Genomic DNA, 14,048 nt, shown 5'->3' on the forward strand with positions numbered 1-14,048 from the left:
CAAGGCCCAAACTGTCTGGTGAGAACCTTGATGTCATAAGTGAGAGGCATAAACATATCGAGCTGTTGATAGAGGGAGACAAACTGACTGTAATGCGCAGGTATGGTCCCAGATTTGCTTCGAAGTGGGCAGAAGCATCATAGTGCTTGCAATAGTAGGAGTCATACTCTGCCACAGAAGCATACGGATAAGCGCATCCTCCTGTTCCCAACGGTCGTAGGATGGATCCGTCGAGGGTACGGATAAGCACATTCTCCTGATCCCAACGGTCGTAGGATGGATTCGTCGAAGCACGAGGATTCTTACAAATAATACACGGCCTTGCCTCGAGCAAGAAAATATGTATCTACAACGACCTTCTAAGACAAGTACTTAGTCCCATCTAGCTTGACAGTAGTCATCTATGGGAATAAACCCTCCATAGGTGATGGATAACTGGAAGAAGCATGAGTCGAAGGTGGTTGTGGGCACGAGCCTCGGTGGTCATGCCGATGGAGGGGTCCTCAATGACGGGAGGATCCATGAAGACAAGAGAAATAAGAAGAACTCAACCACAACAATCAATGGGGAAGGATAGAGGGAATAGGGACGACTAGATGGGTCCCAAAAAAAACATAGTACGGCTCAAGACGAGCGAAAAAGAAATCATAGGAGAAGAACTGCAATCAAGGAAAGAAATTTAAGGCATGAGAACCTAGGTTGGAAGGCCTAGGGTTAGGGTTTTTTTCTGTTTCTTTGTGGGAACGAGGTTTAGGGTTTCATGGAAAGAAGGGAAGGGGGTGGAAGGGTGCCGCGAGGGCAGGAGGGAGGAAAGAGGGTGCTGCGGGGAGTGGGAGGAGGGTAGAGGGTGCCGCGGGGAGCAAGGGGATGCCGCGGGGGTAGGAGGAAGAGGGGGGGGGGGGGGGGGAGGCGGGGGGTGCCGCGGGTTAGGTTAGGGTTAGGGATGGGCCGAGGGTTGGGGCTAGAGAGAGATGGAGGTGAAGAAGGAGAGAAGAGAGGGTGGCAATGGTGGTCCCTAGGGGATCGAAACCCTAGGGCTCTGATACCAAGTTAGATGAGAGAATGAAGAATAAAAGAGTGAGCTAGGAGAGTGCTCCCCCTCACGTGAGTATGTATATTAAAGGAGAGAAAGTGCAACGACAACTATGCCGTTAGGCATTACACATGTATTCTAACAGTTATTAATTTTTTTAATATGAGCCCATAGTACTTCTGTTTTGGGGTTTGTATAATGTTTGCCAATAATAAACAACAGCTCAATTCATCAACAATTGAATGATGCATAGCAATAATAAACAACCTGACTAAAGGTCCAACAACAATTAAATTATGTCTGACACCCAAAAAATAGTGTTCGATGATGGCAAAAATGTCCCTAAAAATCAACAAATCATATTAGCGTCAAATAGAACAATTCCGGAATAATGTAGCATCCAGGAATTTATTATTGGCATTAGCCTCGGTAATGTCCCCTTTTCTGAATAGGGTCTAATGTGGACCACCACCCTCATTTTTATTAGAAGGAAAAATGGGTATCGTTAGGGAGGTGATAAATTCGCACCCCCTGTAGGATGATTCACACCCCTTTTACACATTCAAAAAGCGTTAAAGTCTGCAAGAATTCACGTTAAAAGGGGTGCGAATATCATTGTCCTATCATAATTGTTAAAAGGGTTTTATGTGGGTGTGGGTTACTATTTATTGGAGAACTGGTCCAAGTTATTTTCATACCTGTATTCATCATTTTTACAGTTCAGAAGGCTCTATTAAAGTGGTTTGTACTCCATGTACAAACTTGTTTCTTCTTTCCTTAGATTTGGTAGTAATTTCTGAAATCAGTACACCTTTTGCATGTTGGAAATTTAGTATTTTCGGATTAGGTTTGTTACAACCACCACAATAACAAATTTATCACGCTGTTTCGCAAGTACGAATAGGGCAAAACGAGTACAAAAATGTCTGATTAGAGTACAATAAAAATCAGGAGAATGGCATAATAATCTCACAAAAATCAAGGAAATATACTGCCCTAGAAATCCAGCGAATAAATGGCGAAGATCAAATCAAAGAATGGCTCCAAAATTGCATGGGAAATAATGTGAACTCTATACATTCCTTCATGAAGATGACAGTGTGATCTCACCAACACATTGATGTCAACCATGAATAGATCAAAGACTATATGGGATCTCACATTATTGGGATGTCAACCACAATAATGATATATCCACCTCTAACACACCGTCGAGGGGAAGAGTGAGATCCCCCATTTTTTTTTTTGAATGGTAATATGTTATAAATGGAAGAGGAGGAACAATATACAAGGTAAAGCCGACTGCGTAGGTCAACCAAGAAGAAAAGAAATGAAGAAAAATAAAAAAGGTCACTACAAACGTGACCATTAGAGGGGCAAAAAATAAAAAAGCTCAAGCTCTTGTCTCCCCACTCCAGCTTTAGCAAGCTTGTCTGCTCGGCGTTCGCGGACCTTTTGGCATGCTGGAAGGCTACTTCCAAATCTCCCACCCGGTCCCTAATTTCGTCAATCCACCTGGCAAATCTCCAACGGGAGGGATTATTGCCTTTCAGCCATCCAATGACATTAAGCGAGTCACCCTCCTCAATTACCTTTGCCAAATCAAGAGACTCAACAAATCTTATACCCTGTAATGCTTGAAGCCTACTTCGCTGACCTTTTGACATGCTTGAAGCCTTCTTCCAAATCTCGCACCCGATCCCTAATCTCGTCAATCCACCTGGCAAATCTCCAAGGGGAGGGCTTATTGCCCTTCAGCCATCCAATGACATTAAGTGAATCACCCTTCACGATTACATTTGCTAAGTCGAGAGACTCAACGAATCTTATACCTTGTAATGCCGCTCTGGTCTTTATCTCATTAGAATCCGCCACTCCTATGGGATCAGAGAAGGCCCAAATCGTAATCCCCAGCTCGTCTCTATGAAGCCCACCAATCCTTGACGGACCGGGGTTGCCTAACCTAGAACCATCAAACTTAAGCTTGAGGCACCCCGGAGGAGGACTCCATTGTGGACCGCCAGACTCTTCACGTTCACTACTAGAACACACCTGCCTCCAACCATACCATAGATTGTACGCCAAGATGAATCTAAATTCAGGGAGGACTCTGGCCCATGAAATAGTTAAAGCAAGAACCATAGTGGAAACGAATTGAGGACTTTTTTTCACACCCTTGAAAAGCGTCTCTCTCCTTCCAGAGAGACAAAATCGTAGCCAGGAGAGATAATTTCCATAATATCTTACCTTTCTTACACTAAGGGGAGGAATTTGACCAAGTCCACCAACTTGGCAGGGAAAATTCAATCCAATCCAAATCTATGAAGGGTCCGCTCCACACGAAACGAGCAAACTTGCAATGAAGAAGGAGGTGGTCTACCGTCTCAGTCTCCCCCGCCTCTATACACAATGCACAGTGATGCACTATCAACATATTTTGACTTCTAAGATGATCAACCGTTAGAATCTTATCGAGGATCGCCATCCAACCAAAAGCAAAAACCTTGGGGCCGCCTGCAGAGGTCCCGTGCAAGTAGTGAGTTTGAGATAGAATGACTTGACATTGAACTCCCCTGAAGTGCACTCAATCCAAACCCTCTTGTCCGTCCCCGAACAACTTATGTACTGCGAATCAAGAATCTCCAGAAGCTGAGCTGACCTCTCTAACTCCCTATCGAGTGAGATCCCTATTCCTGTTTTCCTAGATTAATTAAACGGCGAATGTATAGGAACAAGGAATCTATCCTATTTCGGCATATCCCATTCCTAAAGCAAACAACTCCTATAAATTGAACATTTGAGGCTCATAATAGATTTTACCTTATTTTTGCCAAATTTGAGAAGGCATTTTAAAAAAATGCTTTGTACTGGTTCTTAAATTTCTTAGTTACGAATTATTGTTATATTCTTTCATTTTAACATGTAGTAACAGGTAATTATTTAAAAAAACTTTACAAACAAGTATTGTTTTTCTTGCTTATTAGTTTGTATCTGTTGCCTTCATGTATATTCCATGTGTGCTTTTCTGGGTAACTCAGGTTGGCATTCATTTATGCACTAATAATTTGGTTTTTAATAGCAGGAATTCTGAAATTTTAGCTAGTGCAGGTTGTACATTTACTTTGGTTTGAGTCTGTTCTTCATTTGATTTCTGAGAAGATTTATGATTGATTCACGTTACTTTTTTTTTTTTTTTTCGTTTGTGCTATTTTAGTAAGTTTGATAACTCTTTCTTATTTCAGTTCTTTTTTTGGTAGATAATTTATTTTCCTCGATATCTTTGTGATAGAATGTAATTTTCTTTCCTATTCTGCATAGTAGATTAAAATGCTTTTACTCTTTGCATATTTCCTTTGCAATACTTGTTGAAGGGCTTGTTTGTGGATGGAGTATGGTTTGCATTCTAGTCTGTGTCAATGTTGGTATTGGAATATTAAGTCTCTTAATTGAGAGTTTATTCATACAATTGGTGAAAGTTCTTGCATTTTATGTTTCTCGTTGCTCATCCGCAGACTAGTAATTTGAAAGTTCCAAGAGAAGGCACGAGTATTTCATCGAAAGTATCTCAACCAAGGTGTGCTAGTTGACCTTCTTATGTTCTATTAAACAATCTTGTTAACATTGGCATGCGATCACCTAGTTGATTTTCTTTTTCTTCTGCGTAATGCGCGGACATCGTTCTCTTTCTTGGTGCAATTTTGTTGGAGTCATGCATGAGATTTTATGCATTTCATTTGAAACTTTTGTCCAAATGTATAACTTTGTATTACATCCCCTCTAGGTTAACATAAGATGAGGCAAATTAATCCGGATTCGAGCAGAGATGATTTCACCATCCAAACGAGCCTACTCCGGATGCCGATCCAGTTGCGAACTATTGGTTCTTGTTGCTTGTGGATGTACAAACCGATGTTGAGGAAAAAAAATCAGTCACAACACGGACTCGTGTAGTAGATAGGTGCGGCAGAATTCTCTCACTATTTTAGTGAGCTCTTCAACATTCATAAGAGGAATGAAACAAAGTGAAATCCGAGGGGTGACTCGGTTTGGCAACCTAGAGGGGGGGGTGAATAGGATGTTTATAAAACTTTTACCTTTTAAAAACTTTTACTAATTTCACCCTAGTTTTATCCCTTGTTTAATTAAGTTTGAAATGGTTGAACTTAAAACAATAATACAAATTAATATAAGTTCAAAACCCTTTTTGATTAGCAAACTTAATTAGGTGATTTAATAGCCTAGTTAGCAAGGTTAAGATTATTTAATTAAAATCAAGATGCTAACTACTCACTCAATTCTAAATATGTAAAAATGCAAGCACAAATAAATAAGAGAGTGAGAGGGAGTGAGAGAAATACCAATCACACAAGTGACACAAAGATTTATAGTGGTTCGGCAAACGGCCTACTCCACTCTACTCAAGGTCGCACTTGAGGATTTCCACTATTGAAACCTCCACGACGCCCGGCTCCGAGGCTTTTACACTCTAAGGGAATTAAATGAGGATGCCCTTCCACCTTTACAATGACTCTCCTACTTCGCCGAGTTCTAAGCGCTCCACCCAAGGGAATTAACACCGGATGCCCTTCCACCTTTCTTGTCTCTCCTACACCGCCGAGATCTAAGCGCTTTTCGAAGAAGATAGATAGCTTTGCCTCTAAGTAGGCTACAATGCACAATGAAGCTCTCACAATGTTCTCTAAGAAATAAACAAGTTTAAGCCTAAACCAATCTCAAATGATTTTCACTAATCAAGGCACAATGAGTTTGGTTGAGAGAAATTAACCCAAAAATGATTGCAAGTGTGTTTCTAGGGTTTCTTAGAGTTGGACAATGTTCATCTTAATGTTTTGAAACCATACAACTTGTATATATAGGTTCCCAACTCAATATGACCGTTTGAGGGGCAAAGTGGTACTTTTAGGGTCAAAAAATCCACTAGCCGTTGTAGCCGCAACGGCTATAATTTTTTGTCCCTGACTGTTTTCTCGGAGCTCCGAGAGATTTCTTGGAGTTCCGAGCTCGGAGTTCCGAGAAAATTCTCGGAGCTCCGAGACTGGTTTTCCAGCAGGATGTTCCTAACTTGTAAAATTCATATCTCCCTCATTTATCGTCGGATTTTGACGTTCTTATACTCTACGGATATGAGAAAAATGAGAGCTATCAGTTAAAAATATTTTCAAAAATATTTAAAAATATTTTAAATAAGTTTTGATAGGATTTAGTTGCTGGTCCAGGTTGTTGCTTCGGAACTTTATTTTGTTCAATGTTGGGTTGAATGCCATATGGGTCCCAACATGTTGGTACACCACCATGGCCATTCACTTATCCATTTAAGTCCTTAAAGGGTGTGTTAGTCTCTTTGAAAAACATATTTTAGGGGTTTTAAGATGTGCCTTGATAAGAGAAAACACAAGAGAGATAGGTGATACAATCTACCATTTTTACCACTCTCTTGAATGAACTCTTGAGGTAGCCATTGCTTGATCTTCTCTTTGAGTGCATGGCTTGCTTTGGGATCTTCAAGGTTGAGCTTCTTTGCTTGACACCTTCAAAGGATGATGCCACCATTTGGTTCAAGCTCATTTGCAAGTTGTTGATCCACAAGCTTTGGCCTTCATTGATCTTCCTTTGCTTGTTCAATGCTTTGAGATGGTTGTGTGGAACTTCTCCTTGGTCCTCCAAGGTGTGATTGGTCCAAGTATGTTCCAAGCTCCTTTGCCATTGTGTTTGGTTCATCTTTAAGCATAGGCCAACAATGGTGTGTGCTAGCATGGATTGACATATGAATTCCCTGTGTATAGCACAACACTCAAGGCAAACAATTAATCCATAAACGACTAATCAATTTGCGTTTATTAATCATCAAAACAAGATGATTGAATGAACCCATGGGGAACCCTTGGGCTTACAATCTCCCCCTTTTTGATGATGACAAACCAAATTGATTAGACAGGTGGGAGGAACCTCTATGAGGATTAGATAGACAATTTAATCATTACTACTCCCCCTCAACATATGCATGAGTTATATTTAACAAGTTATAATACAAGAATGCATATGATAATGGATCTAATCAATTATACAAATTCTCCCCCTTTTGGCATTAGCAAAAAGGAAGGATTGAGCATTTAAGCACAATTACATAAAGCATCAAATATATTGAATGAGAATATGATGCTCCCCTTAACTTCTTATCATGATTTACCAATTAAAATCAAGGTATAATCCAAAGTATATGTGGCATGATAAGAGACAATCAACATAGGAAATGAATAATCACAAAAGAAATCATGCCTATGTTGGCAAAACAAAGAGACATTTCAATTTTAGCACAAATTTTTAGGGTGTATCTTAGTATCCAATATAAATCTACCCTATGACCCGTAATATAGTAATAGATTAGCAAGTTAAAGCTTATATTTTACGTATCATGAAAGAAAACAAGCAAGTTTAAAGTTTAGCATAATAAGCCCCCTTTTTCTTTTTCTTTTTTTTTTAAAAAAAAAAAAATCTAATGATTTGCAATTTTTAGCATAATTAGTGGGAAAATGCTTGAATGGATAGTGTAAGCATCTTACAATGATCCATATCAAGAAAAAGATAGCAACAATTAGCTCTCCCCTTAGTATTTGTCATTGGCCTTAGATAAATCTAAGATTTAAGGCATGACATGACATAATAGGCCAAAGATATGACAATGGAATATTTGGCCACCAAAACTTATTCTTGGAATAGATGATATCATATTAGACCATCCAAGATAAGTCAAAAAGCCTAGAAGAATATGTCACTAAGACCTAGGCTATGGGCTTCTTGTCTTAAACTCTAAAACACAAATAAAAGTACAAGACAAGCCCGAACTCCCCATATGGAGCAATCATGCTCCAAATGAGTGAACTTATCATATGTGAGGTGATAACCACATTAGGAATCATATGATAAGTAACTAAGGGCAAATTTACCTTTAAGCTCCCCCTTTGAAAATGAATCATGCAATGCATGAATCCAAAGGGATGTCCTTGCATAGACTCCAAAGGTTTTTGGATATATTTTCCAAAAGATGACATGTTAGACTCAACCCTTGGGCTACAATGACACTTACTCTCCAAGTGTCGGTTTATCATGATACAATGATAGCCATAGTTTAGCTCATCATGATAAACATGCAAAGCACAAAAGATTTTCAATCTTTGGCTCATGCTCCCCCTAAATGTGATATCATATTTTCAAATTCACGCTTTACTTCCCTAAGCATGTAACATTCGTAACTAGCTAGGGAGATCACATATAAATGTATACCTATTCATGTTTGAGATGTTGGCACAAGGCCAATTTGTTTGATATTTTAATTAAGGTGAATGTACCATCTCCCTCTTAGAATCTAAGAAGGCTAAGGGCACCAATTGAGTGACTTTTAGGATTAAGGTTTAACATCTCATACGTGTAGATATTATCAAACAAGGGGTGATAACTATAGAATATGTATGTACCAATTTGAGTTCAATTCTATAGGACTAAGACATAGTGAGAATGGTCAATAAAATACCATGTCTTAGAGAGACATCCATGATTCATGAAGGTGAGAGTATACCTTATGAGAAAGATATGATCATCAAGGTTTCCATGGATAATCTACCATGTTTGGACATAAATGGCATGGCACATAATGTGCATGGTCCAAACATTACATCTACATCCACAACCACATGTAAAATGACAAGGCATTAGGCACAAGGTGCATAAGCCCATTGAAAACCAAAAATGTGTGGGAGGCACATGTTCCCATCACAATCTAATGTATACAACCACCTTAGTGAATTTTAATTTTACTCAAGTGAGTAAATGCCCAAATATGATTCTAGATTTCTATGATATTTTCATTTGAAGTCATACATTGAATCTAGATTCATGATTTAACTTTCCTATATAATATATATCCTTTTATGAACTTAAGGAAAGATCCAAGGATTTTATAATATATATGTATCAAATGATGCAAACTACCTTGGACACATGTATTCCATTTATGAACTTTCATGACTACTTGAACAAAATACATATAACATATCTATACATATTAAGGTTCATCTTAATCATGAGATTATCCAATTAAAGCTCTTTGGAAATACACTAATTTTTAACCCATCTATGATTCTTATTAGATTTGATGAAAATCATTAAGCATGTAATAGAATGGATTTTGATAGGACAACTAGGTGCATGTTCGTTCACCTAGGGCACAAAAAGTTGTCTAAGAAGGGATTTGAAGTGAATTCTTAGACATAGCATCTAATACCTTAGTTTTGCTAGAAATGATATATTAAAACAATTAAATACTCAATTGTCTAGCAAGTTCCATGTTTGTCCAAAATAAAGTTCAAAGAATAGTACTTTGGCATTTTCTCAATTTTTGCTCAAATACTATTTGATTGCCAAAAATAATTTCATTTAAGTTCAAGCCTTAAAACCTATGGGTTTATTTTCTTTTGGTTTTTCTAGAATGATGTGATCAATTAGCCTAACTCATAGCAATTACCAAAACGGGTTCAAATTTTAAAGATGTACTTGAAGCTTTTAATTTGAACACATGGGCAAGAGATGTTGTTGTATATTCTATAAGGATCAATTTATGGTTTTCACATTGAATGCTCTATTGTGGTTGTCATGTGGATGAATGACATATTTTAAGTGCATGATGATTTTTAAGTATATGTGGGCACTTAAACTAGGAAACTCAAAATGATATTCAATTAGGCTCATCATATCAAAGTCTCAAATTAATTACATTTAATCATATAGAGTTTGAATTTTAAGGTGGTATATATAGATATATGTTAATCAAATATGAGCATATGATATCTATATACACATGTTTTTGAAATGAATTTCAATTTTAGGCACAACATGTATTGATACAAAAAAAAATTAAACAAGAACAAGCACATTGTATCAACAAATATATTTTCAAACGATATTCAATTAAAGCATATCCCCTAATCTAAAATAAACACAATATAGATCATGTTAGGGATTTTGGAACCCAAACCATCTTGGTTCCAAGCAAGTTTGTCCTAGGTGATAAGTCCTTTTTAACCCAAACAAACTTACTACTTTTTACAAGTTTAAAAGTACATTTAAACTTGTAATGTCCAAATCTACCACAATAGTCACAAGATGCATAAGAGTAGGTAGATGGACGGGATGAACATGATGAATTACAAGAGTGATCATGATGGTAATTGAATTTTACATTCTCTTGTAACTTATGATTTTCCAACCTTAATATTTCATTCCTGATGTTTAAGTCATTGATTTCCGTTTTAAAATTTATTAATTCAAGAGATGAAAGCATTTTGATTTTCTCTTCTTCTTCTTTAAGGAGTTGATTTTCCTCTCTTAGTGAAGCAATGGTATTACTTAGTTCAATAAAATCTTTTTTAAAAATTTCATTTTCTTCACTAAGATGTGCATGATCTATTTCTAGTGACCTAAACTCCTTGTGAATACTAGCTAAATTATTTTTCAAGTTTGAATTCTTAGCTAGTTGATCCTCAAGTTTCTTATGTAATTCTTGGACATTTTCAACAAGTTCTTCAAGTGTGAATTCGGCATTATCCAAGGGGTCTTCATTAGATAATCCCATTAAGCACATGTTTTGATTTTGAAGATTTTCAATAGAGTCCAAAACATTTTTAGCATTTTTACAAGAGGATACTTTCTCATAAATGTGTGGTGGTAATGCACAACATGTTGCAATTAGGGCTTTTGTATTTAGTAAAGATAATTTTTTATTATATTCATTTAATCCTTTAGATTTAGCATTTAACATAAACCCATTTTCAATTATCTTTACCATATCTTTATCTAGACCTTTTAAGTATGTCTTCATATGGATCAACCATGATCCATAATCCGAACCATCCAAAATAGGTAGTCTAGATCCCATCTTTTGAGTTGCCAAAAAGTTTGATCTTTTAACTCTTAACCGGTTAGGGTCTTAATCAAGAGCCCAAGCTCTGATACCAACTGAAATCCGAGGGGTGACTCGGTTTGGCAACCTAGAGGGGGGGGGTGAATAGGATGTTTATAAAACTTTTACCTTTTAAAAACTTTTACTAATTTCACCCTAGTTTTATCCCTTGTTTAATTAAGTTTGAAATGGTTGAACTTAAAACAATAATACAAATTAATATAAGTTCAAAACCCTTTTTGATTAGCAAACTTAATTAGGTGATTTAATAGCCTAGTTAGCAAGGTTAAGATTATTTAATTAAAATCAAGATGCTAACTACTCACTCAATTCTAAATATGTAAAAATGCAAGCACAAATAAATAAGAGAGTGAGAGGGAGTGAGAGAAATACCAATCACACAAGTGACACAAAGATTTATAGTGGTTCGGCAAACGGCCTACTCCACTCTACTCAAGGTCGCACTTGAGGATTTCCACTATTGAAACCTCCACGACGCCCGGCTCCGAGGCTTTTACACTCTAAGGGAATTAAATGAGGATGCCCTTCCACCTTTACAATGACTCTCCTACTTCGCCGAGTTCTAAGCGCTCCACCCAAGGGAATTAACACCGGATGCCCTTCCACCTTTCTTGTCTCTCCTACACCGCCGAGATCTAAGCGCTTTTCGAAGAAGATAGATAGCTTTGCCTCTAAGTAGGCTACAATGCACAATGAAGCTCTCACAATGTTCTCTAAGAAATAAACAAGTTTAAGCCTAAACCAATCTCAAATGATTTTCACTAATCAAGGCACAATGAGTTTGGTTGAGAGAAATTAACCCAAAAATGATTGCAAGTGTGTTTCTAGGGTTTCTTAGAGTTGGACAATGTTCATCTTAATGTTTTGAAACCATACAACTTGTATATATAGGTTCCCAACTCAATATGACCGTTTGAGGGGCAAAGTGGTACTTTTAGGGTAAAAAAATCCACTAGCCGTTGTAGCCGCAACGGCTATAATTTTTTGTCCCTGACTGTTTTCTCGGAGCTCCGAGAGATTTCTCGGAGTTCCGAGCTCGGAGTTCCGAGAAAATTCTCGGAGCTCCGAGACTGGTTTTCCAGCAGGATGTTCCTAACTTGTAAAATTCATATCTCCCTCATTTATCGTCGGATTTTGACGTTCTTATACTCTACGGATATGAGAAAAATGAGAGCTATCAGTTAAAAATATTTTCAAAAATATTTAAAAATATTTTAAATAAGTTTTGATAGGATTTAGTTGCTGGTCCAGGTTGTTGCTTCGGAACTTTATTTTGTTCAATGTTGGGTTGAATGCCATATGGGTCCCAACATGTTGGTACACCACCATGGCCATTCACTTATCCATTTAAGTCCTTAAAGGGTGTGTTAGTCTCTTTGAAAAACATATTTTAGGGGTTTTAAGATGTGCCTTGATAAGAGAAAACACAAGAGAGATAGGTGATACAATCTACCATTTTTACCACTCTCTTGAATGAACTCTTGAGGTAGCCATTGCTTGATCTTCTCTTTGAGTGCATGGCTTGCTTTGGGATCTTCAAGGTTGAGCTTCTTTGCTTGACACCTTCAAAGGATGATGCCACCATTTGGTTCAAGCTCATTTGCAAGTTGTTGATCCACAAGCTTTGGCCTTCATTGATCTTCCTTTGCTTGTTCAATGCTTTGAGATGGTTGTGTGGAACTTCTCCTTGGTCCTCCAAGGTGTGATTGGTCCAAGTATGTTCCAAGCTCCTTTGCCATTGTGTTTGGTTCATCTTTAAGCATAGGCCAACAATGGTGTGTGCTAGCATGGATTGACATATGAATTCCCTGTGTATAGCACAACACTCAAGGCAAACAATTAATCCATAAACGACTAATCAATTTGCGTTTATTAATCATCAAAACAAGATGATTGAATGAACCCATGGGGAACCCTTGGGCTTACACAAAGCAAAACAATGCATGAGAGAGAGAGAGAGAGAGAGAGAGAGAGAGAGAGAGTTTAAGCATAGGCTTTTGCAAAGGGGTTCACCGTCCCTTTTTTCTTCCACAAAAAACAATACACGAACATAAAAGCCCTCCTCTCACGTTTCTGCTTTTCTCCCTTTCTGTTTTCATTACTTGTCCTTCTCTTATTTTACACCAATCAATGCCTTCCTACCAGAAAGAAAACAAGAACTCACAATGGAAATCACTACTAATTACATTACTATTCTCTTTTAACAAAATAAACAAGAGAATTAAAATTAGTAACATGCTATCTCTTCCTATCACATGTCTCCTAATATGGCTGATATTATTATGAATAGAAATCTCCCAAAAGTAGGATGATTTCCCTTGCTGCCAAAGCAAAAAAATCTGTTTTAAAATAGAAACAGCCCAAGTCAAGGTGATGTAACTTTGTAAGGCTCTTCCCACAATGGAAACAGTCCACGATCTCTCCATCCATGTGTCACATTGCATGTAATCAAATTAGATGTTGCTAGAGGGTTGTCCAAAAGATGAGTGTAGCGTAGATGCGAATGCTTAGATGGATGTGCGTCCACACAAAGTTAGATATAATTAAAAATGAAGACATCCGTAAACTGGTGGGGGTGGCACCAATTGAGGAGATGAGAGAGCACCGCTTAAGATGGATTGGTTGGATGCTCCAGTGAGAAGAAGTGACTCGTGCCAAGTTGATGGAGTAAAAAGAGGTAGGGGCAGACCGAGAACAATTTGGATAGAAACAGTGAGGAAAGACTTGATGGATAGGAACATAACAGAGAAAATGACCTTGGATAGGAGAGACTCAACTCAACTAAGCCTTTGTCCCAAACTAGTTGGGGTTTCATGTAGACGAACGGAAGAAAATGATCCATGTAGATGAACCCAACTTGTGTCAGGATTAGACTTGGTTACTTTGAGCCGCGTAGATTCTTTCACCTTCTTCATGACAATTTTCTAAAGGATTCATTAGCCGACCACAACTAGTTTGGGACAAAAGCTTAGTTGAGTTGAGTTGAGTTGAGTTGAGTCGAGGGTTGTCTAAAACAGCACC

At 37.8% G+C, this 14,048-nt stretch overlaps 1 protein-coding gene across 1 annotated transcript in view; it reads left to right on the plus strand.

Annotated features, from left to right (window-relative positions):
* Positions 1 to 14,048, plus strand: part of LOC143889966 (Tetratricopeptide repeat (TPR)-like superfamily protein) — a 115,959-nt gene that overhangs the window by 6,575 nt on the left and 95,336 nt on the right. Inside the window, exon 3 of the mRNA XM_077394403.1 lies at positions 4,546 to 4,607. Within this exon, the coding sequence (XP_077250518.1) occupies positions 4,546 to 4,607 (62 nt within the window). The remainder of the gene's footprint in view (positions 1 to 4,545; positions 4,608 to 14,048) is intronic.

The sequence above is a fragment of the Tasmannia lanceolata genome, unplaced genomic scaffold, assembly GCF_043159265.1.
Source record: "Tasmannia lanceolata isolate RefF3 unplaced genomic scaffold, GAP_Taslan_0.1 ptg000013l, whole genome shotgun sequence".
NCBI lineage: Eukaryota > Viridiplantae > Streptophyta > Magnoliopsida > Canellales > Winteraceae > Tasmannia > Tasmannia lanceolata.